Below are 24,272 nucleotides of genomic sequence, written 5' to 3' on the forward strand. Positions count from 1 at the left end.
ACATGCTTCTGATTCTGTTTTTCCTTTCCAGGATCTCTTGAGGTGTAGGGTTTTGACATCGGGGATTTTTGAGACAAGATTCCAAGTAGATAAAGTAAACTTTCAGTAAGTACATTAGTACTGTAGTAATCTGTAATTTTTGTCATTATGGTAAAGTAGAGGCGACCAAATTGACTCAAAAAAAATTATAGAACCATTTTTTTTCAAATAATCTTGTGGGCTGCAACAGGATTGCACAAGAGAAGAGCAAAGCTTGAAACGTATACAACAGCTCCATTTGTTGCACAAGCCATTGCTGATTATTTACTTCTTTTGGAAAATTATGGTCCTTGAACTTTCAAATTTCAGATGAAGTCTTTCCAAGGCTTTATATAATGATAATGAAAGAGCGGAAGTGTTATTTCTCGAGTCCTAATCAAATAGCACATTAAAATCCCTGGGTTTTGAATTTTTATATTTGATACCTACAAAAGCAATGATAGCTACTACAAAGAGAAGTTTAATTAACATCTAGTCTATGTTTGCTGTTAATACTTTTTTCTAGTCTGACTACAGCAATGAAGCATTCCCAATGAACCATTTTAATACTTTTACCCATTTGAAATTTTTGGTATATTCTGGAATGTTCTTAGGCCTAAAATATATGCTGCCTCTCAAAATGATTACATTCTAAACAGTGCTTATAAAACTCTAGTAAAGCTGAATAACTTTCCCAGCCTTGTAAAACTATTGTAGGAATGTCAAGTTAATTCCTTCTGTCCTATGAATCACTAGAGCAGGCACAGGCAAACTCGGCCCTCCAGATGTTTTGGGACTACAATTCCCATCATCCCTGACCACTGGTCCTGCTAGCTAGGGATCATGGGAGTTGTAGCCCCAAAACATCTGGAGGGCCGAGTTTGCCTGTGCCTGAGTTTGAGGATCCTTCCCCTTTTTCTCAGTAGATTTGTTTGGCCCACTTTCTTGTTGCATTTTGGGTCTTGCCTTTGAGACATGTTTGTAAATTTGCACTCTCAGCCAGACTCCCCCCCCCCCCACCTTCACAACTGATCTGTGTTTCCCCAACTATCTGTTAGTATATAAATAAAACATTTTCGGGAAGCTGAGGGAATGTCCCTTTTTTCATGCAATAAATACTGCCATTTCATTTGGAAGTTTAACAACATAGCATGCAAAGTGTAACTTTCCTTGTGCATGCCAAAACGTAACACCCTCTGGCTTTTCAACAGCATGTTTGATGTAGGTGGTCAGAGAGATGAAAGAAGAAAATGGATCCAGTGTTTTAACGGTAAGCAATATATTCACATTATGTGTTCTAAGAATGTTTCCAGCCCCCTTATTTTATGTTGTAAGTGTACATAATTTAGATTGATCTGAGTTTCTAAACCTTCAGAAATCTTTACCCTTTTGTCTGTATATCCTAGATTGCATTTATATAAATACCATCATAAAACATGTTTATTTACTGTGGCAGTGAACGCAACACAGTAAAAATCTTATTCTCTGGGTGTTCTGTTCTCCTCTAGATGTCACAGCTATTATCTTTGTCGTGGCCTGTAGCAGCTACAACATGGTCATAAGGGAAGATAACAACACAAACAGATTACGGGAGTCCCTGGACCTCTTCAAAAGTATCTGGAACAACAGGTAAAATTCCCATACAACAGAGAAACTATATTGGGAGGGGGAACAGTATGTAGCATTTCTATCTTTCCTCTGCTGCCACCAGGCAAGCACTGGCACACCAGACTGGGATGGGATACGCAGAGAGTGAAGATCACTTTCTGTGCTCCCCATCCCCCCCCCCACCACCACTGAGTGAGCACTGGTGCGGCAGGCGGGGGCAGGACGCATCACGAGATGCCAGGCCCCCTCAATGGGGGCAAGTCGGCCCCCCTGCTTCCAAGCTTCCTTGCCTTGCTTCTGTGTTGCCAGAAGCAACTGGCTAGCTGCTGTTGGAAATTAGGACACTGAATGATGTTTGTATGAGATTATTCTAACATGTGGGTCTTTGCAGGTGGTTACGGACAATTTCTATCATTTTGTTTTTGAATAAACAAGATATGCTGGCTGAAAAAGTCTTGGCAGGGAAGTCTAAAATTGAAGATTATTTTCCTGAATTCACACGTTACACTGTACCTGAAGATGGTGAGTTTATCTACCTTGTGATTAAGTAGCTAGGGTAATCTTTTGTCTCCTTTAATGTCAAAAGTTATGTCACACATATATATCAAAGCAAATATATCAACGCAGAAGTTAAGATATAGTTTGTTCCAAGTAACACTAATAAACCTTTAGACAACCAATAGGCTGGTTAGCTCAGATGGAAGTGTGGCCTTGCTTGGCAGTCACCTAGGAGAGGAAAACCAACAGGGAAGGAGGAAACAGTGATGAAAACTTCCAGCAATTGGGCTGAGCTGCAGACTATCCTGAGGATTGGTGGGATCTCAGTAGCACCCACTACTTCTGCCGCAGCAGGTCTGAGCAGAAGATCTGACAAGATACGCCAGTCCCCTGTGCAGCTCTGACATACCGTATTTTTCGCACCATAGGGCGCACCGGACCATAGGGCGCACCCAGTTTTTTTGGGGGGGGAAATAAAGGGAAAAAAATTATTTCCCCCCCAGGCGCGGGGCTGGGGCGAGGGAAGGTTGAGCTTCCCCCGACCCCAGCCCCCAAACAGGCAGCTCTCTGCAAGCCGCGGGAGCGCTCCCGCTGCTTGCGGAGAGGTCCGCGAAGCCTGGGCGCGCTGCTCTCAGCATCCGCAGGCTTCGGCATGCTGGCAGCTCTCCGCAAGCAGCAGGAGCTGTCCCGCTGCTTGCGGAGAGGTCCGCGAAGCCTGGGCGCACTGCTCTCAGCGCGCGCAGGCTTCGGCATGCTGGCAGCTCTCCGCAAGCAGCAGGAGCTGTCCCGCTGCTTGCGGAGAGGTCCGCGAAGCCTGGAGAGCGTGAGGGGTCGGTGCGCACCGACCCCTCTCACTCTCCAGGGTTCAGTGAAAGCCTGCATTCGCACCATAGGACGCACACACATTTCCCCTTCGTTTTTGAAGGGGAAAAAGTGTGTTCTATGGTGCGAAAAATACGGTAGTCATGACAGAAGCAATTAACAGCTGCTGCCTCAGACAACCTTTTTGATAAACCCCTTCCTCTTCCCAAACTTGGAGAGCTCAGAAAGGTAGTTCTTTCCTGACTTTGCATGCAGTTTCAGAGGGCCATAGTTCTCTAGTGCAAAAGGTTCCAGATTCAATCACTAATATCTCAAGGTAGGACTAGAAAAACTCCTCTGTCTGAAGCTTTGGATAACTGCTGCCTGTCAACGATGGCAATACTGACATGGACAAATAGTAGCTTCCCATGTCCCCACATTTCAGAATGCCTCTGCAGGTCAGTGAAGGTCAGTACGATATCAGAAACAAGACCCAGCACTTCCCTCAGAGGTGGGGTGGGGTCACTGGCAGGCACAAATTTTGGCTGACTACCAAGGTCAGATTTGTAGATCCCTGCCCTTGTGGTGCCTTGCTAACAATCCTCTACTCTTCCACATTATCTTAAGCACTGTTCCTTCAGAGCCCTTCTCTAGTCTCCCTTTGCCTCAGTAAGTTTTTTATCTCATTTTCTACCTAATTTTTGTTCATATTTATCTTTCTCACTCCCTTGCCCGCTTTTCACTATTTCATTGGCCTTCTTGCTTCTGGACTTCCTGCCCTTTGGGTTTCTTAATTTCCAGATTCTTTTCCCAAACTCCACCAGACAAAGTAACAAATACTCAAGAGAAGCTAGACTGAAAACTGCTTAGCTCCTTGAACTACTGAGCATTCCATGTGACTACACCAGATGAGAATCATGTATGAAGGTTTCATTGCCACAACCAAGATAGCCTGGGAGCAAATCCTCTACTTGTTTAAATGTTAATGCGTTCTGTGTATTATTCTTCCTATCTCAGACAACTGTTGCTTTGTTGAGCAATTCCTTTCTTCCAACTCCTCTCCCTATTGCTTTGTGTTAGGGCACTTCCCCACCAAACCTACCTTGATGCGAAGCCCTCCTAACCTGTTCACAACCACCCTAAAGGCTGCCTGCTTCCTCCTCCTCCTTCAGACTGTTTTGCCCTTATAGAACTCAGCAGGGAGGCAAACCGATACAAATGTCTCTACCTGCCCCTGGCTCTGGCTCTACCTATACTGTTGGCCTCCCTGCGTTATGCCCTACTGGTCCAATGAGCACCAGTCACCACTGGTTAGACGGTAATCAAGAGAGCAGAGAGCATTTGCCCACATGGGAATATTTTAGCTGATGTATATTACAATGATGAAAGTATAAAGTTGTAGATAATGATGTACCTAAATGTTACTATTGCAAGGAATGTTGCTTGTTCAGGGACTTCTGGGGATTAAGTGTGTGAAATGAAGTTAATAAATGTTCTTACGTTTGACAGTATTAGCCATAAAATTTTACTGATACATAAAAGGCAGTAAATTGTCCATGCTTATCTAATCTGCCTTAACCATGCTTTGTTTTTTTGTATCTGCATGTGATTACTACTTCTTTATTTAATGTTCCTAACAGCAACGCCAGATGCAGGAGAAGACCCCAAAGTTACAAGAGCAAAGTTTTTTATCCGGGATGAATTTTTAGTAAGTCACACTTTAAAAAACATTGACTGGCTGTGTTAATTTACTGTCGATAAACTCATTTGACCAGAAAGGAGTTTTAGTATAATCTTTGAAAGTTATAGAAAATGTGTAGCAGCTTGAAATCCAGCTGTTATTTAAATATTAATCAACTATGTCCCCGTTTTATAAATCAGGAAAAAATGCCTGGTCACTTGTCTAGCTACGTAGAATTATTTTGTCTTCTATCTGGTATTCCTTTTAGAATGGCTTGCCTTTCACCTCCAGCCCATTTGTGTGAACCAGGTAACTAAGATTAATGCGTGTAACCCTCTGGTTTTAGATTGGACACGCACGCACACTTTGCCATCTCCAGGTCTGCCTTCCACTTCTCAAAGCAGCACTTTGTTGTGTTGATAGCTGTCCAATGGCAGGTAGTTTGTGCCTTTCGAGTCCTGAGTCTGTATTCGTTTTCTTCCCCCTGCAGAGAATAAGCACGGCGACTGGAGATGGAAAGCATTACTGCTACCCCCACTTTACATGTGCAGTTGACACAGAAAACATCCGCAGAGTGTTCAACGACTGTAGAGACATCATTCAGAGAATGCACCTTCGGCAGTATGAACTATTGTAATTGAGAACACCATGGAGCCTGTGGTTTTAAACATCATCTTTTTTTCTGACTTCTTCATGTGAAGTAAGAGGGAGATGCTATATAGATACACGTCTGCCTCCTCAGTTTGTTTACTTTGATTAGCCTTTCAACCCAGTTCATGCTTTATGGGACGATGTGTGTGCTTTATTTTTATATGCCACTTCTGTGTCATTCCACTAAGGCCTTGGGCTACCTCTGTTTCCTTAGGTTTGGTTGCATTTTGGTTTTGTTTTTAATTGGACATAGCCTGCTAGTTGTTTTTCCCCCCCAGCAGGTTTGTTCAAGCTGGTATCTGCTAGTTGGGCGACACCATGTCATACTTGCAGTGTGCATGGGTTTCCTTTCTACCGTGACGCTGAAGAGTACTTGATAGATTGGGTGGGGGGAGAATAATGCACTTTGTTTTAGGGTTGTGATATACTGTTGAGGATATAGACACGCGTGATGTAGCAGCACCACAATATTAGTCACAGTTTTTAACATAACTGAGTTGCAGGTCAGCTGACAAAGGTGACCTCCTCTTCTAAGCCATTATTGGCACAGGAAATAGACTAGATAGTGAGGCACAGGGAAGATGAGCAATTTTTCTGGAGGTTTGGAGCCAAGAGTCTCTACACACCTCAGGCATTTGAATTCAGAGCTACTTTTTCAGACTACTTGCATCTAGGCAGAAAATTCACCCTCACTTTTGTTTCTTCTGTCCACAAATGATCCAACTACTTTAGATCATTTTTGGACAACAGTCTTCTCCCTATATATATAATATATATATAATATATATATTATTTTTGTTTTACTGCTGGTTTATTATTATATTGTACAGACTGTAAAGTGTAATATTATTTTGTACAATTTTATTGAAGATAAATACTTGTAGAAGATCTTTGTGCCTTGATTATGGCTGTACCTGTAAAACGAGCTAAGATGTAAGTATGTTTTTGATTGCGCTGTACAGCTTGATGTCAACTTTACCTGCAGCAGTGACTGAAGGTAAAAAACTTCTCTGTAGAGTTTAGGGTTTTTCTGGTTTATATAAAAAAAATGCTCTTTAGTATAAAAAAATATAAATTATGCAAATTTTAGTCATATACCTTTGAAAGTAAGTTATTACTGCCACCAGATGTTGCAGCAAATATGCCTTTCTCAGTCTTAGCTTTAAAACACTGAAATTGATTCAAGTGTCCAAATTGCAACCTGGTGTTTTCATGGAAACCAAGGATTTTGTTTTACCTTTAAAAAAAACCTATGTTCAGTAATTCTTTGGTCATTCATAGCCAATTTCACAATTGCAGATTGTGAATGTGTAGAAGCACCATTAGATAAAGGCTCTTCAATCTCTGTTGCAACAGCCGCTTTCATTGTGCAAATTGGAAGAAAGAAGAAAAGGTTTAACCCTTGTGTCTGGCCTAAGAGAATTACAAGATGACAATTTTATTTCTCTTAATAAAGAGACCTTAGAAAATGGTTTTATTTTAAATATTGTAGAATCACAATGTGTGGATATTTCTCAAACTTGAATAATTTATGCAAATGACATTCACAAAATAAGTTGTGGTACGGTATAATATAAAAGCAAGAATTGCAGTAGCAATAAGGCATGTCCTTCTCAGTACTATAACACTGCTTTTATATTTTATACATAGGTGTTATGTCGGAGTACATAGTTTCCTGTGTCCAAGGTAACCTGTACAAACGTTTAAAATTTGTAATTGCAATAACAAAATTTAGAAGTGTTAGCCTACATACCTTCATAGATTATGTATCTCTTGGATTATCTTCATCCTTTGCTTTAAATTTAAAGGCAAATTACTCTTTGAAATATTTTCAACCACCCAATGTGAATCAATTCTTAAAGGAGGATAGCATGTTTGTTGTTTATGTAAGCCCAGGCGTTTTTCCCTGACAACTGGGCAGACATGTTGTGGTTGTAACTCTACAGAGGGGTCACATTAGTAATCTTTCTAGGTACTGTATTTTCTAAGACCCTTTTCAACACTTTAGTTCCACTCTGAAACTGCTAGTTGGATATATTTTAATGATTTTTCAGTAATGCTAACCATGCATGTTTCCAAAATGTTAGAAAGACACAAGTGTTTAGGATCAAAATGCAAGATTCTGACAACACCATTTCCCATAAAGTGCATCACTGATACCAAGCATCAGGCCTTTCACTCTTACTGCATTTGCCCATCATGGTAAACCATAGTTAATAGCTTACTTGTAACATAAAGATGGCTCCTGCCACAAAGTGAGCAGGAGAAACAAATCACAGTCCTGGCTTAGTGTAACATGTGGACTTGAGGATTGTGGTTTGTTTCACTATGAACAGACCACAGTTGGTAAGCCAAGAAATAAACCTTGACTTCCCTCTGTGGTTTGGGAGTAAAATAAACAACAATCCTCAAGTTTACCCAGGGGATTGTGGTTTGTTGCTGCCATTCATGCTAGAGGAGAAATTTCTGCATTTACTGTAAATCATTTGCTATGGTTTACTGCAATGACGCACTAGGCCTATATTAAAAAAAATGGGGGTGGGAAGAGAAAGAAGCCGCTTGCCTTTTATTCCACAGATTAATTTCAGCCAGACATCATAGCACGTGCCAGTGGGATACACAGATACGTCTACAGATCTAAGAGGTTTGTCCTCAATTTTCTGCCTGGTTAGCCAATCCTCTGCAAGCCTGTTAGGCAAGGATTTTGATGATTGGCACATGACTGCCATCGAAAACTACATCTAACCTAGAACAAGGAGACTTCTCTGAGGCCAGTAAGCTACTTCTCCCAATAGCCCTTTTTTGTAATATCTTATTGTAAAATAACTCTACATCAAGGAAAAGAAGTACCACACCAGATGGTCTCGCAGCAATAACACTTTAAAATTATTTCCAATTAGAAAGACTGAGCCTCTAAGCAGCATAGGACACTAGTGCAGACACAAGAGGAGGCTTGTAGGACTTATAGTGTACAGTTACAAACTTTTAATATACATATTTGATACAAAAACTTTAGCAAGAAAATGATTCATTTGATTGTAGAATACAATATTTTTGTACAGCATGAAGCATTCAGTTAACTTACCCTGTAGTATAAGTCATATCAACTGTATAGGACTTTCTGTATGTAAAGGCAACCTGCCTTTGGGCTAGCAATTCAAGTACGCATTTGCTGGCATGAATGTAGTCTGATGGACTGTTCTTTAGCTTTGGTGTGTCAGTGACCGATTACAAGTGTCTGACTCTTCATACTGCTTTATATTTAGTGATTAAACGCTGAACAAAATGAAAAGGGGTAACGAGAGGGTGAAAGTGAGCAAGTACGAGGACCAAAAGCCCAGCTCCTGCTGCACAGTAGATAGTAAGAACTGTGTTCTCGAATGGAAGAAAGCACTTATAGAGAGAGAAGTCGGTTGGTGTTATACTGCCCTGAGAAAGAAAGGAAAACAGCATTTTATAAGATATGGGGCAAGTGGTTGGGAGCCTGTATGCTTTACAATTATACTAACAGTAGAGTTCAGTTTCTCTCATAGCATCAGTGCTCTCAACTGTCCTGTGGATAAGAGATGCGGACAGCTTTAAAACCTATGTTAGATATTCCATTTGTTAAGCACTGAGCTGCCTTGAGACTATTTTGTGCCATTTGAAATATTTTTTTTCAGTAAAGAACACAGCAGCTGCTATTTGGCTAGGCAGCTACTCAGACCGCATAGCACCTACTGGCCCTGACCTGGGGAATGACTTCCACATAACTATGTAGGATTGCAGGCTAAAGGTGCTTAATTGTGTTGGATGGTGGCCACTAAGTATGTGGGGTGACAAAGCATACGAGATAAAGCCAGATTAATAATACTTGGAGTGTTGGGGGAGGGATCACTGGTCTGCAGGTAATCTAGGCCAACAGTCAGACACCATCTACTCCTCAAACTGCTGAAAACATGATATTCTGAAGTAAACTGGATTATCTGGTAAGTAAACACTCTAAACAAAATTAGGGAGACAACATGCTTTTCAAGTACAACTGTTTTAACACTGTTTTACTTACTGAGTGAGGAATAACTTTCATCTATGAACTAAAAATTATAACCACTTTGCTTTCCCCCATGCACAAGAGGCTGAAAAGGTAAACTTAGCACAGAACTGGTTTTTGAAAAGAATAAATATTTAAATGTGTTTTAGAACTGGGAAACTTTTTGTGCTTCAGGTTAATCTATTTAGAGTTGTAATCTAGGATACCCAAAGTAAGCAAACTGTGAATTAGGTTCATCTGATAGAATTTTGCTGCCCTATGAGATAGTAAGTTTGCACTTTTGAAAGACAGAAGAACCATGCAGAAAAGATTTGGTCCTGTGGATAAATCAGCTAAGCAAAAACAAGTCTTAATACTGTTTGTTGCAGACTACTGATGATTGTTGCAGTCAAATTGTTTACACTGCATCCTCTTTATAGAAACATACTAAATATAGCTTGTATGTAGACATGTTTGTAAAACCTACAAAAAAAAATACTTTGCACTATACAAGCAGGATGGCTACGCAAGTATGTGCTTTATAAAGTGGGTGCTTTGTATTCAACTTAAGTGTACTTTTGGAGAGGATGGGAGGAGCTGTTTTGTTTTGCTTTTTTACAGGTAGCATCAGTCTGAGAAAATAGCTGATTGCTATGTTGATTTATATTATGAAAAATTATCTGACAAAATAAAAACTATTTAAACTTACCAGTATGAAACTAGGATTGTTTCTGTTCCTCCAACTGAATGACGGAATACTGATTTCTGGGATTTTCCCATTATGCAACACTTCACAGGCACTGTGGGTGTGACCACTCAAAATGAGCCGAGGATGAAACCACCATAACAGCTATGAGAGTAAAACAATGTTGGCATTTAAAAATGTCTGACTTAAGAAAAAGAAAAGTGCCACACAGCTTGATATATTTTTACTTTGCTTTCAAGTTTCCCCTTCATTTCTTTAAGTCAATGCTAGTACAAGTTTTCACCCACACATGCAGTAAGATGCTCTCAAATAATGCAGGGAACGATCACACATACAGAAGCACAGCTTGGAGTAGGGGAGGTGGAGGAAGGAGGTCTGCTCTTACCCTGGGTTCTTGGTTCATTAGGCAAGGCCTAGTAACCAGCATGCAGTTGCAGCAGCCTGGCAACCACTACAGACTACCTGCCCAGCCTTTCTCTGCACCTCAGTTCCAGAGCACAAACCAGTTAAGGATCAGAACATCTACTTTCCTTGGGATGGCTCCAGCAATCTCTCCTACCCAGTTCAGTTGGATCCTCTGAACATGATCATCCTCAACTGTTTGAGTGGAGGAGGGGGTTGATTAGCTAAGGCAGGACTTCATGCATGTACCAAATGCACAGCCTGACTCAAGAGCAGACTCATGCAGCCTTCCTTACTGACTCTGAACATAACAGGCTGCATGCTTCTGTGCATAATTTGCAGAAGCTGCATTATATTTCTAGTAGCCTTATTTGAGTATGCTCATTTATGACCAGAAATCGGAATTACATTAGACAAGGAAAAACAGTTTTATTTTGATGGTAGTAAAAAGCTGCTGTTACAAACACTATTGTTACAAGAATAGCTCAGAAATCAATGAAATTAAGAATGGATCAAGCAGTGCATGACGGGGGTTGGGGGTGGGAGAGAATAAATAAGAAACATGCCATTCTTAAGATTCTTTGACTATCCAAGTGCCCTGTTCACTGATACACACAACGTTAAGCAATAATAATAAAATTACGATTTGCCAACAAAATAGGCATGCCTTTCCGGGCAGCTAGTACACGTCTTGACAAAGATAGAGCACATTCAACATACCTTTTGAGAAGCTTCTTTTGAAACCACATCGTACTTCTCTTTAAAGATGTAATTCTTTTTATCCAAAGGAGCAGAATCTTCTCCTGTACATTTTGCGTCACTTCTTCGATAAAGAGGGTAATGCTGAAAGGGATTAAAACCAAGAAGGAAACAGCACATTAACAAGACCATAATGCATTTATGCTAAATAAAAGTGCAAAGATGACCCATTTCCCAACACAAACACACCTGTAATAGAATTGGAGCTGTAGGTGGGAGCTTGTCTATATCACTGCACCTTTTTCTGGACTGACTTTGTTCCTGTCAACAAAAACCAAGCAAGTGTTTGTACACACTCCTGTATTACACGACACAGGAGCAAATAGAAGGAGGCTGTTTTCAGGAAAAATCCTGAGAAATTAGTAGGTCCAGCCTATGGAAAGACAACTCCCCGTCTAGAAGCTCTAACACAATGAGTCTTCCATGTACAAAGTACTGCTGACACAGGGTGGAGACAGCAGATGTATCATGAGATAGATAGAAAAATGGCTACTTGTACAAAACCCTAACTTCCACCCTGGAAGTGGACTACGACAATAACAACACACACAGAACTACAATTGGGTGACAAATAGCAGAAAGCAGCAGTTAAAACAGCCTAAGGTTCAACAAGAAATATAAAGTCTGCAGCTAGTTTACTGTTAAAAATGCCAAGCAAATTGGTCTGCTGAAAATACATCAGATTTGCCAGCCAGTGAGCCTCACTGAAGATGGCATTGCACAAATGGTGCTACAACTCAGGAGGCCTATTCTCCAGTCACCACACTTCAGTTAATCATCACAACATAGAACTGTGCCCCAAAATGCCAACCCGGGTCATATTCAGTGGAATATGATCCCGGTTAGTAATTTGCCAGCCTAATTTTTGTACTAACTTGAATTTTCAAAATAAATCATGCACACAGCAAATTGCAATAATCTAATCTAGTAATTATCAGGGAATGGAAAACTGGTCAGTTATCTGTAGGCAGGGAAGATCAATGTTGGTGCACCAGCCTAAACTTGTGGAAGCAGGGAATACCACAGAAGCCACTTGCACCTCTAGTGACAGGAGTAGTTTCCAACTACAAACCTGGTCCTTCCGGGTGAGTGTTACCCCATGCAGAACAGGATGGCACTCTTATGGTCAAGCATCCTCCAACAGCATCTCCATCTTATCTGGGATGAGCTTCAGTTTACTGGCCTTCATCCAGTCCATAATGATTTCAAGTACTGGCTTAGCACTACGTTCCTCTGAGAAAGGGTATGATGGAATTTAATAACAAATACTACCACCCAGAGGTGGAAGAGAGTGGAGGTAATGAAAGCTGAAGCAGCGTAACTCTTCAGTGCCCAAGCCAGATACAATTACCTTTGCATCAATCACTATTTTCACATGCCCTAATTCAGTGACGGGATGCTGGCTCTCCTAATGCCATGCAGATACTTCACCCATAAATGTTTTTATATTCATTTTAATGGAGGGTGGCTGCTGAACAACCCCAGGCATGCCTGGAGGATGCGGACCATTTGGATCCCTTCCAGTCTGGATTCTGGCCTCATCATGGGGCTGAAACTACCTTGGTCGTGCTGGTTGATGATCTCTGGCGGGCTAGGGACAAAGGTGAGAGCTGTTTCCCAGTTCTACTGGATCGCTCAGCGGCCTTTGATACCATCGATCATGATATCCTTCTGGACTGTCTAGAGAAGCTGGGGGCACTGTTATACAGTGGTTCCACTCCTTTCTCCTGGGCTGTGTCCAGAAAGTGGTGTTGGGGGATGAGTGTTCAGACCCCTGGGCTCTCACTTGTGGGGTGCCTCAGGGCTCCGTCCTCTCCCCCATGCTTTTTAATATCCGTATGAAGACAATGGGAGAGATCATCAGGGGGTTTGGGCTGGGTGTTCATCAGTATGCAGATGATACCCAGCTCTACATCTCTTTTAAATCAGAACCAGTGAAGGTCCTGTGTCAGTGTCTGGAGGCGGTTGGAGGATGGATGGCGGCTAACAGATTGAGGTTGAATCCTGACAAGACAGAAGTACTGTGGGTGGGGGACTCCTTGCTTCTAAATGGGGCAACTGTGCCCTTGAAGGAGCAGGTGCATAGCCTGGGAGTCATTTTGGACTCACAGCTGTCCAAGGAGGTAAAGGTCAATTCTGTGTACAGGGCAGCTGTCTACCAGCTCCATCTGGTACGCAGGCTGAGACCCTACCTGCCTGCAGACTGTCTCGCCAGAGAGGTGCATGCTCTAGTTATCTCCCGCTTGGACTATTGCAATGCCCTCTGCGTGGGGCTACCTTTGAAGGTGACTCGGAAACTGCAATTACCGTATTTTTCGCACCATAGGACGCATCGGACAATAGGATGCACCTTGTTTTAGAGGGGGGAGAACAAGGGAAAAAATTCTTCCGCTCTCTGCCCAGCGCCCCTTCAGTGAAGCGGCAGGAGGCGCTGCGCAGAGAGTGGGAGAATTTTCCCCCTCTTGTTTTCCCACTCTAAAACAAGGTGCCCCTTAAGGTGCATTCAGGTGGCTACCTTGGAAGCCTGGAGAGCGAGAGAGGTCGGTGCGCACCGACCCCTCTCTCTCTCCAGGCTTCAGGTTCCTTTCAACCTGCTCTTTGGGGCTGGCTGGTGGGGAAACCCACCACCAGCCCCATAGAGCAGGTCAGGGAGCAGCGGAAAGGCGCAGCAGAGAGGCTGCTGCCATAGTCACGCGTCACTTCTCCAGCTGGGAGAGTGTCGCGGGGCTATGGCTTCTTTAGCCCCACGCGCGCTCTACCGGCTGGAGAGGTGACACGCGCCTATGGAGGCTCCTGCCATAGGCTGCATCACCTCTCCAGCCGGGAGAGGGTCGCGGGGGCTGCTTTAGCCCCGCGCGGGCTCTCCCGGCTGGAGAGGTGACGCGCGCCTATGGAGGCTCCTGCCATAGGCGCGCGCCACCTCTCCAGCCGGGAGAGGGTCGCGGGGGGCTGCTTTAGCCCCGCGCGCGCTCTCCCGGCTGGAGAGGTGACGTGCGCCTATGGAGGCTCCTGCCATAGGCGCGCGTCACCTCTCCAGCCGGGAGAGGGTCGCGGGGGGCTGCTTTAGCCCCGCGCGGACACTGAGGTCCAGCACCGAGGGCCTTCTGCTGGTTCCGTCACTGCAAGAAGTGAGATTAAAGGGAACAAGGCAGAGGGCCTTCTCAGTAGTGGCGCCCACCCTGTGGACCGCCCTCCCATCAGATGTCAAGGAAATAAATAACTATCTGACTTTTAGAAGACATCTGAAGGCAGCCCTGTTCAGGGAAGTTTTTAATATCTGAAATTTTATTGTTTTTAATGTTCTGTTGAAAGCTGCCCAGAGTGGCTGGGGAAACCCAGCCAGATGGGCAGGGTAGAAATAAATTATTATTATTATTATTATTATTATTATTATTATTATTATTATTATGAGGAAGCAGGTTTCCAAGCATTAAGAGAAACAGCACATCCTTATATAAAGTGATAAGGCGGAGAGTGCAAGAGCTCCATGCACACATTAGAGCAACTGAACTTCTCGGTAATAAAAGTCACACATAAAAATAATGTATGCAAAAACAATGTATGCCAAGAAATCACAAACAGAAGCCAGTTTAGAAAGAATATTTTGAGCACCTCAATATACACGGATGAAGCTTCCCAGTGAGGTAATTCTATCCTTACCTGCAGTGAACAGTTGAGTTGATGGGAGAGTTCTGCAAGCTTTGCTTCTGCTGTTCTACAGATGATGCAGCCATCACCCTCAAGAGCAACACTGTTCACCATAACAAAGCTACAAGTACAAGAGAAGAAATAATGACACTGATGTGCAGTATGTCTGCAGTAAGCAGCAGCTCCATGCTCAAAATCAGGAAAACTCAACAAGGTAGACATCCTGCAGTGCAGTGTTTTCTCAAACCATTGCCCTAAATTCAGCCACTCTGGCGATCCAAAAGGCGTAGTATTCTACATCATTTTATATGCTTACAACAGGAGTTGGCAACCCTGGGCCAAATCAGGGGTTCTTCACCTTTCCATCTCATTGCTTGCAACCATGTGGCCCCAATCTTATCTCCATGGGTCACATCAGGCAGGTGCAGGATTTCTAAAGATACAAGGAAGGACACGCTGCACGTAAGATGGGAATCACACCTAGGAAAAATGCATTCACTGTGGAAAAGGTGGAACGTCACATTCCTTCCCCTTTTTAGTAACTGCTTCTTTGCTTGGGATAGGTGCCAACCAAGCTGGTGAAAGATGGAAGACATGCATGTGTGGGAAAGGGAGAAAATGCAAAGGGGAGTGAGCTACGTGTGCACATCCTTATTTGCCAATGTGGACCTCCAACCAATTGAAAACTGAAACTGCAACCTTCTCCTTATGGATGATTCTTTGATCCCTTAGCACAAAGCAAAACGGATATTGTTTTAAGTTCCATTACCGTCCTCTATATTAATATGCATGATATTTTTGAACATAACAGTGCACAAGAGGACTCATTCCTAGGTTGATGTGTAAGACTGAAGCCTAAATATGTACTTACGATACAAATGCTGCAGACCAACTTGGACAAGTGTCTTCAACCATTTCATGAATTTACACCCCACACAAAGTTAAAACTGATAGCTTCCTGGCAATGGCAGATACGAAATGTAAATAAATATTTAAGGTGCAAGTGAACAACAACAACAAAAAAGACTCACTTTATCCCTTTCCGAGTTATCAGCTTTTCTGAAGTGAAATTGAAAACCTCTGAAAAACGTTGCAACTTGTATTCCGTCATTCTGTGTGAAATTTAAAAAAAATCTACTTAATTTAAAATAAGTTATATTGATCTTTTTTTCTGAAGCTTTAATTTAAAAAGCTAACTCTCAAGCTTCAGTCAGGTAATGTGTGTATCTAAATGTTAGTTTAAAGTACAGTCCATTGCAGTTCCTTTATAGAAGCGCTTCACAACAGTGGGGCAGATTTTCCAATGAGCATTGAATGCCTCAAAATTCACACAATTCTCACAACTGCTACTCTCCAAAAATCATCATTAATGTTAACAAGATTTTGGTTTTGAACTAGTTTTCATTTTGCGCCTGTGTATTTTGGAGGCCAACATAGCAATTTATTTTCACCAGCTTTTTGTTTTTCATTTCTCACATTTTTCCCTTTGAGAGACTTTCATACACATGGGTCCTGCTGTTGCATTCTTCCATTTATCTGCCAGTTTCTGGATGTCAGACAAGTCAGGGCTCAAATCACTTCCTTCTTGAAGTAAATAAATTCACCTCTATGGGGGAAAAAACCTATACAGTGGTACCTCTAGATGCAAACGGGATCCGTTCCGGAGCCCCGTTCACATCTAGAAGCAAACGTAACCCGTGTCCGTACATCTGCGGGTCACGTTTTGGCGCGCATGCGCATGACGTCATTTTGAGCGTCTGCGCATGCACAAAAGCGAAACCCGGAAGTAACTCGCTCCGTTACTTCCGGGTTGCTGCGGAGCACAACTCGAACGCGTTCATCCTGAAGCATATTCAACCCGAGGTATGACTGTACATTCCTATCTAGCTGCTTGTAGTATATGGCAGTTAAAGACAGCTCAGTATTAAAACCTGTCCTCAAAAGAAAACAGGCAAAGAACTGAGCGTGTGAACAGCTGGGTGGAAACAACACCAAGTGATCTGCAATCCTGGCACCACAATCAGATAGTAACACAGGATCTGATGCTGAAAAGAGAATCCTTTTAGGCAAAAGGGATTATCACTCTAGGTGAAGCCTTGATGTCCACAATACAGCTGGGTTAAAAGGTTTTGCACTCATTTCCACTCCCCTTATCCTTAATTTTTTGACATTTGGGGACTTCTTGAAAGGGGCAAAACATTTCTCCACTGCCCCAGCAACCAGGCTAATGCTCCACGTTTATAGTCAACCTGCAGCAATGGAGCTGCTGCAGAACAACAAAACAGGAAGCATCACTTCAGAAGTGCATTAAAAGAAGGGGTGGTGCATTAGCTGGAAGTGGATTGAAGCTTCCCTCAAAAACGTTTTTAAAGTAACTTTGCAATACTACAACTTAAGTCCACAGCAGCTGCATATAATGGTATGTATCTAACACTTGACTTCAGTATTGTATAAGTACTACAGTGGAACCTCGCGTTGCGAACGTGATCCGTGCGGGAGGCACATCTGCAACCCGCACCACTACGCCTGCGCACGCGCGGGTTGCAATTTGGCGCTTCTGCGCATGCGCAAAGCGTGATTTAGTGCTTCTGCACATGCACCGAAACCCACAAGTAACCTGTTCCAGTACTTCTGGGTTCGGCGCGGTGCGCAACCCGAAATGACGTAACCTGAAGCGTCTGTAACCTGAGGTACCACTGTACATGGCACACTTCTTGCTCCCAACAGGTTGAAGCATGTTAACACTGAATATGGGGCAAGGCTCCTCCAGCCCTCTATGTGCACAGGCAGAAGAAGGGACAAAGCAACACTCTGTATGATTTTGCATGCGTCCAAGAAATCTGCCCCCCCCAATAGATTCAAACCTATCTTAAAGCATTTAGTTTTATAATGGAATGTTCTTCTCATTTTGACAATTCCCATCTCAATACTGCATCCTGTTAAAAAAAAAATTACTCACTCATAATGAAAGCCAATGTCGTGGTTGCCAACAATAGCAATTAGCTCAACAGAGGCTGGATGCCTAAACATTTTCTGATAGCGTCTTACATCATTTGACCAGGCCTGCAGGAAAATGTAAAAGTTCTAACTGTATATAATCCAATTTAAATAACTATTAAATTTTTCATCACTATCATTAGTTATTGCAGTTTGCCCCATATTTCTACTGTCAGTAACAGCCATATGTCATTACTGTTACCGTGAGCCGGTTAAAAGCATATTATGGTTGTACAGCATTAATACTGCAAATAAGTGACCTGAAACAATGCATTTAAGCCCACATAAATAAATCAAAGTAATGTGAACACTGGGGCAAATCTTTCTCTCCTCAACCCCAGCAAGGGCAACTTTTGACATGGGCAGGACCATCCATGTGTCAATCATCTGAGATCATGACAGGCAGACCACCTCACCCATCTGTCAAAGTTGGCCCATGGAAATATTCCTAAGCAATACTGAACTCCCCACACATCAGTTGCTGCATGAAGAATTGAGTCCTGCTTTTTGCAGCCACATCTCCACCTGTCCTACATCCATCATTTGATGCCAGGTGAGGGTCAGGGGAACATGGCCTGGGGGGAAAATGGCCTCTTGGACCATGAAGTGCCATCAAAATATAGCATCACATTTCTTTTTGCATGACTCTGAGTAAGGGTTATGACTAATTGGGCACTAATAAGGGTATTGACTAACTGGACACTAATATTGACAAAGGATAGATTCTCACAATCCTTAACTGCTTAAGTCAACATAAATTGCTTCTCAGAGTCTCTGTGCATGCTAAATCAGTCATGTGACTCACTAAAGCAATACTCTATATACCTGAAGGAGCATCTCCACCTTCATTGTCCAGCCTGGACACTGAGGTCCAGCTCCGAGGGCCTTCTGGTGGTTCCTCCACTGAAAAATGTGAAACTACAGCGCCCACCCTATGGAACACCCTCCCATCAGATGTCAAACAGATAAACAACTATTTGACTTTTAGAAGACATCTGAAGGCAGCTCTGTTCAGTGAAGTTTTTAATGGTTGATGTTTTATTGTGTCTTTAATGTTTTGTTGAGAGCTGCCCAGAGTGACTGGGGCAATGCAGACAGATGGGCAGATTATTATTAATTATTATTATTATTATTATTATGCCTACAGCTGCAGCATTCTAAATAATGTGCTGAGTAGAAATCCAAGGTGGGATTCACCTAAAGACCCCTTTCACAAGACCTGCACAAGGGCTTCCAATATTACAAAATTGGCCCTGGGGCTGGCGGGGGGAACCCCCAGAACAGTGCAGGGGACTTTCATTCCATCTGGCAAGCTGGAATACTTGCATAGATGGAATAGTGCAATGTTTAATTCCACCCTCAGCTTTTAACACGCACACAAAAATAATCTACTCAGCACATTCACCTAGTTTTAACTTGACAATAGCAAAAACAACAACAACAAAACCTATGCAGACACATTTTCATATAGCCTCTATCTAGGTCGAGAGTGGGGAAGCACTTTCACCTGGTGGGTCAAATCCAAATGTGGTCAGTTAGCTAAAACGGCCCTGTGGGCCAAATTAGGAACTTTAGTGGATCTAATTTGGCCTATGGGTAAGAAGTTTCCAATGTTCAATCTAGGTTTTCCTCACTCGTTTTTGCTATGGACAGAAAATCTTTGTACCAATCCCATGTGTAGCTTACTGCTAGCCGATGAATGCCTACATATTATTGATGCATCTCTCACCTCATCTTAAATTAAGCACTAGGAACTGCTGGCAAAAAAAGCATAACATATCTGTGTTAACAGATCTCTCCTAAAAGCACTGAAGCAACTGCCTGGTACTTGTCAAATATGCCTGTAGGAACTACATAGTCCAATGTGCTACCTAGTAAAGCAGAATTTAGAGCCCAATGACTTCCAAGTTCTTTAACTTAATTGCTACTGATCGGGATACTGGTTAGCAAAGATGACTGAACAACTAAGCTTTAAAAGAACTATATTAGTTTCCTGGTCTCATTCTTTTGTGCAAAACACTTTCAATGAAATCTTATTTTGCTTCATGAACACTTTAATGTTTCACACAATACCAACCTGGGAAGAACTCCATTTCCCTTCATCAAAGATATCACCCAGGATAAAGACTATTTCTGGCTGCAGAAGCCAGAGAGCAGTTTGAAAGGCTCTCTCCATCTGCCATTCCCTAAGAGAATAAAAAGGGGTATCAGTTCAACATACTTAAGTGAATATTATAAGCACTTGTACCAATCTGTCCATGTTGACCTGCTTTGCTTTGCTTTGTCTCCACTATACTGGGTGGGTATTGTAGTTCCTAAGGTAAATGTTTTAACTATGAGTCTTCATCCTCCAAGTCTGAAGAGATGTGGTTGTATTGCAGGGCATGACTGTAAGTAATAGATTTTGTGATCCTTCTGAATGAATGCTAGAAATATGTATGGGTTAGTGGTCAATGGGTTTCATATAATTTCCAAGTGATGCAAGTTTAAATATGGATTCTTTTACATACATTTCTACTGAGTTTTCTAACCATTAGGTTGAACCTTTGCAGTGGCAGACCATGGGGGTCTCAAATTTCAGTGGTGCCCTGTGTGACGCTAAAATTTCCCATCACCACCACCTCTCACCTTCCATTCCCCTGAGGAGCCTCACCGCTAAATCCGCCTCTGACCTTTGTGTCAGCATAATTTATTTTAAAACTCAGAGGCCGAAATTTTGCAATTTCAATTTGTGCACTTTTTATTCCTTTTTACTTGGACTGAAGCATACAAGGTATCTGGTCAGCTTGATAGCAAAAAACAACAACACTGCTTTAGCCAAGTTTTTCTACACACAGAGAGGTGTAGAATGCTGGAAGTGAATAATTTGCCATCATGAGATCAAATAACCATCAAGCCTGGCTACACCCAGTCATTACCTCCTCTAACACAGTGAATGAACATGAATTATTTGTGTGAACTCTAAGGACTATATTTTAGCCTAGCAACAGTCAGGATATTACCATTCCATCAGTTGGGAACCAATTTTAATTGGTAAGACTTTGAACGATTTTTGCTACCAAGGGGATTTCCATTCTTTTATCCATGTTTATACGACCAGTCCAAATAAAGAAGCTTTGGAAATAGGCTGATGAAAGACTTCGTTATTATTATATCACAGCACATCTTGTATTAAAAATAGTTTCAATTAGGATGCAACCCGAACCTTAGATCTGCCAGAATGAGCAAGTTAGAACGTGGCAGACCTTCGGCTCAGCCAGCAAGTTCCCAGCTCAGCCAGACTACACTAGTATAAGAGGCTCAACTGGAAATATGGTGGCATAACTCCCCCCTCCCAACGAATACAGGGCTAACTGAAACCAGTAGAACTTGTGCCATTCCAGGAGAGGTGAAATGGGGGAAGGGGCTTATGCTGAATTATAACTCTGTTGAGTTCAGTCATGTGTCCTGGCAACCCAGTGAAACTTATGCCATCAAGAAGGTATAAGTCAAACTCTATTTTAAAGGCTTGCTTCCCCTTTGCCAGCCTCAGGCCAGCTCAGCCAGCAATACCCCTGGCTCCTTCTTGAACAGTTTGGATCTAGCGTGCTTTATACCAGCTCAACTTAACCCCATGCTACAGTCTGCATTGCGCTCCCCAAAAGGTTGCAGAGCCTAAGAAATGCAAAATGAGTTTTACTTCAAATATTACCATAATAACAATTCTGGATACTCAAATTTAAGAGAGTCTTCTGATAACAGTATAAAACTCATTAAAACCATTTCAGAATACCTGCGCTTTTTATGTTATTTTGGTTCTGGTGTGTTACAGCAACATGCAATGAATCAGAAAATATTAAGAGTAATGGTTCCTTCAAACAATGAGTAATAGCTTATGATTATCAAATTGTAAAAAAAAAAAATCCACTTCTTTCAATAGATATATACCAAAGTTTTGGCAATATTCAAATATGAATGAATGGTTTAGCATGTAAATAATCAACAAGTCACAGGTATTTAGTGGTTCATAACCCTGGTTTTCATGCATGCAGAGGCCAACTGGAAAATATATGTTTACAATAAATTGCTGCCTGTTACTGATATTTAGTTCTTACCTTCTCAGCTTGTCCAGCCAGTGACCACTGAGTTCACCTAGTAAATGAGTATCTGATAAAAACATAGCCTTCAAGACAGAATTGGAAGTCTTTTCAGTAGCCCTTGGAGCCTGAGCTTTCAATTGTGGCCAGTGACACTGAATTATAACTACGTAATAAATAAAAAATTCACAGAAAACGAACACAGAAAGAGTAAAACACAAAAGCTTCAGTGCAAAAGTGCCTCCTCTCTTCTCCAAAAAACTGTTCGGGATCCTAAAGTGCAAAAGTGCCATATCAGCCTACAGGCAGGTCTTTCTCCCCACAGATGGTACCAATATCCACCTACTGAGGCCAGTAAACCAAACCAAATGTGTGTTTCAGTTTTTGTTCTTCACATCAGACAGGAATCCTGCAGAAGACAGAAAATAATAAATACTATGAGTTCAGTAAGTGATCCAAGCTGCTTCCTCTAGGCTCCAAAACACAATGTGAGAATGTTGATAAAAGTGATCTAATTTACAGGACTGGTGTAAGAATTACTTAAGTAGCATAATACCTTCTAAAGCTTTCTATAAATATTACTCTAAGTCAACAATAGTATAATATATTCCTTAGGACCAACTAACATGTCATCAAGTAGCAAAGCAAGCCTTTGAGTTCACCAGAATTTTCTTCAGAACAATGTTACAGGGGAGAGCAAAAGTGCAGGGGAGAGCAAAGATGTTCCTGTGTGTGATGAAAACACTTCTGAAATAAATAAAATTGTCCAGTAGCACCTTGGAGACCAACTAACTTTGTTCTGGGTATAAGCTTTCGTGTGCAAACAAAGAAGTGTGCAGGCATACAAAAGCTTATACCCAGAACAAACTTATGGTAGTTGGTCTCCAAGGTGCTACTGGACAAGATCCCCCCCCCCCCCACTGCTTCAGACCAACACAGCTACCTGCCTTAATTTGAAAACGCTTCTGTTTGCAATTATACCAATAATTTATATTTATTTCTGTAGTTCACCCAGTGAGCCCCTTTGGTAACAATCGAGCTAACACGAAGCAACAGCAAAGTTCAGGTGAAAGCCATGGAATGATGCATCTTTTCTCTCGCCATTTTGTGTGTGGAACCTCCAAGGGCGAAGAGCTCTGCTCAACTCAAAAGCTTGCTCGCTACTGTTGTGACCCGTTTTTAGTTGGTTGTAACAAAGACATTATACATTATACATGTATTTGGATGGAAATAAGAGAGATAACGATGTTTAATTTTACCTAATGGATCAGCGAGGCGACTTGCAATTTTTGTCAGCTTTTAAGAACCACCCAACTACTTTGCAAGCATCTCCCAGGTATTGAGTAAATGCCATCACGCAGAGAAAACGAGCCCGCCTCTATTACAATTACCCTCCTACCTCCAAGAAGGAAAGCCCCAACAATAATATTTCTTTTTGGTAGACCTGGGAAAAGGTCAAAGAGGCAGAATAAAGCCAGGCTTGTATAACTTTCTCCTGCAGAAGGGGAGGCATTTCTACGGGGAAACTACCGAAGGCGGAAGCAAACCTCTTTCCTCTCACAATAAACAACCCGCTTCAAGGTGGTGCTGTTGCTGCTGCTGCTACTCACCCCTGAGAGGAAACTCCCGCCAGGAGCGGAGCGAGGCTCCCCGCGTGCAAGAGACGGAGGACGGAGGACTCCCCGCCGCTTTGCACGTGTCCCCCGCACGTCTGGAGCGGCGTTTCCTGCGGCATCCGTGGAACGGCGAAGAGCTCCACTCCGGAGGTCAGGAAAGCGACCGAAGCACTTGCTATTGGATGCCTCGCTTCCTGAATCGCCTCGTTCTCCAGCCTTGCGCGCCTCTCATTGGCGCCGCTGAGGCAGCAGTTTGATTGGCCGCCGCGTCGCTCTCGGCTGGAGCATGGCGGCTGCTGCTCGCTCAGATGGTTATCCTGGGCAGCTGTCCCTGCACAGCTGAGGCGGAGGGCGTGCAAGGGCGAGGCAGGGGACACGGGGTAGTTGGTTTCATTAACTTAGCAAGAGGAAACAATAGTTCGTTCAAATTTATTCATTTTCATTATTCATTAGTTCATGCACACACAGCATTCCTTTCTCCCACCTCTCTGTTTTGTGTTTTTCCTGCCTGTGAGGAGCTTGTAAGCTTTATAGCATCTTCAGAGGCCAGAGGCCCTCGCCAAGTGTGAAGCGACTGGTAGCTACTGGAGAAAAGGCTTTTTTGGGCGGTGGCATCCCAGTTACAGAATGCCCTCCCTAGAGAGGCCAACCAGGCACCTTAACTTGTGAGCCTTTGAAACCACTTGATCTTGGATTTGCTGCCTGATGCAGTGGCAAGATGTGGCTTAACAGAAGGTTACTCTAACCAAGATTTAAGAGCTGCTCATTGTGAGACAGACCCTGGAATAGGGCTTCAACTGGT

The 24,272-nt window shown here is 42.6% G+C and overlaps 2 protein-coding genes across 6 annotated transcripts in view; one reads left to right on the forward strand and one right to left on the reverse strand.

Moving 5' to 3' along the window:
- The window catches only part of GNAL (G protein subunit alpha L), a 176,258-nt gene extending 166,284 nt beyond the window's left edge, over nt 1-9,974 (forward strand). For all 5 annotated transcript variants that reach the window (XM_083518706.1, XM_083518709.1, XM_083518705.1 and 2 more), the window contains 6 exons: nt 32-105; nt 1,230-1,288; nt 1,527-1,647; nt 2,018-2,148; nt 4,566-4,633; nt 5,097-9,974. In XM_083518706.1, the coding sequence (XP_083374832.1) occupies nt 32-105; nt 1,230-1,288; nt 1,527-1,647; nt 2,018-2,148; nt 4,566-4,633; nt 5,097-5,243 (600 nt within the window). In that variant the 3' untranslated portion in view covers nt 5,244-9,974. The remainder of the gene's footprint in view (nt 1-31; nt 106-1,229; nt 1,289-1,526; nt 1,648-2,017; nt 2,149-4,565; nt 4,634-5,096) is intronic.
- On the reverse strand, nt 8,220-23,671 carry MPPE1 (metallophosphoesterase 1). Its single transcript, XM_083518772.1, has 10 exons — nt 23,465-23,671; nt 21,873-22,263; nt 19,856-19,964; nt 17,741-17,844; nt 15,813-15,893; nt 14,794-14,902; nt 11,323-11,394; nt 11,095-11,217; nt 9,976-10,116; nt 8,220-8,686 (listed from the first exon to the last, which is right to left on the reverse strand). Exons 2-10 carry the CDS (start codon nt 22,145-22,147, stop codon nt 8,504-8,506), a joined length of 1,197 nt encoding a protein of 398 aa, XP_083374898.1. The 5' UTR covers nt 22,148-22,263; nt 23,465-23,671; the 3' UTR covers nt 8,220-8,503.
- Nucleotides 23,672-24,272: the final 601 nt, after the last annotated feature.

Source organism: Podarcis liolepis (genome assembly GCF_965112155.1).
Source record: "Podarcis liolepis genome assembly, chromosome: 8".
Taxonomy (NCBI): Eukaryota; Metazoa; Chordata; class Lepidosauria; order Squamata; family Lacertidae; genus Podarcis; species Podarcis liolepis.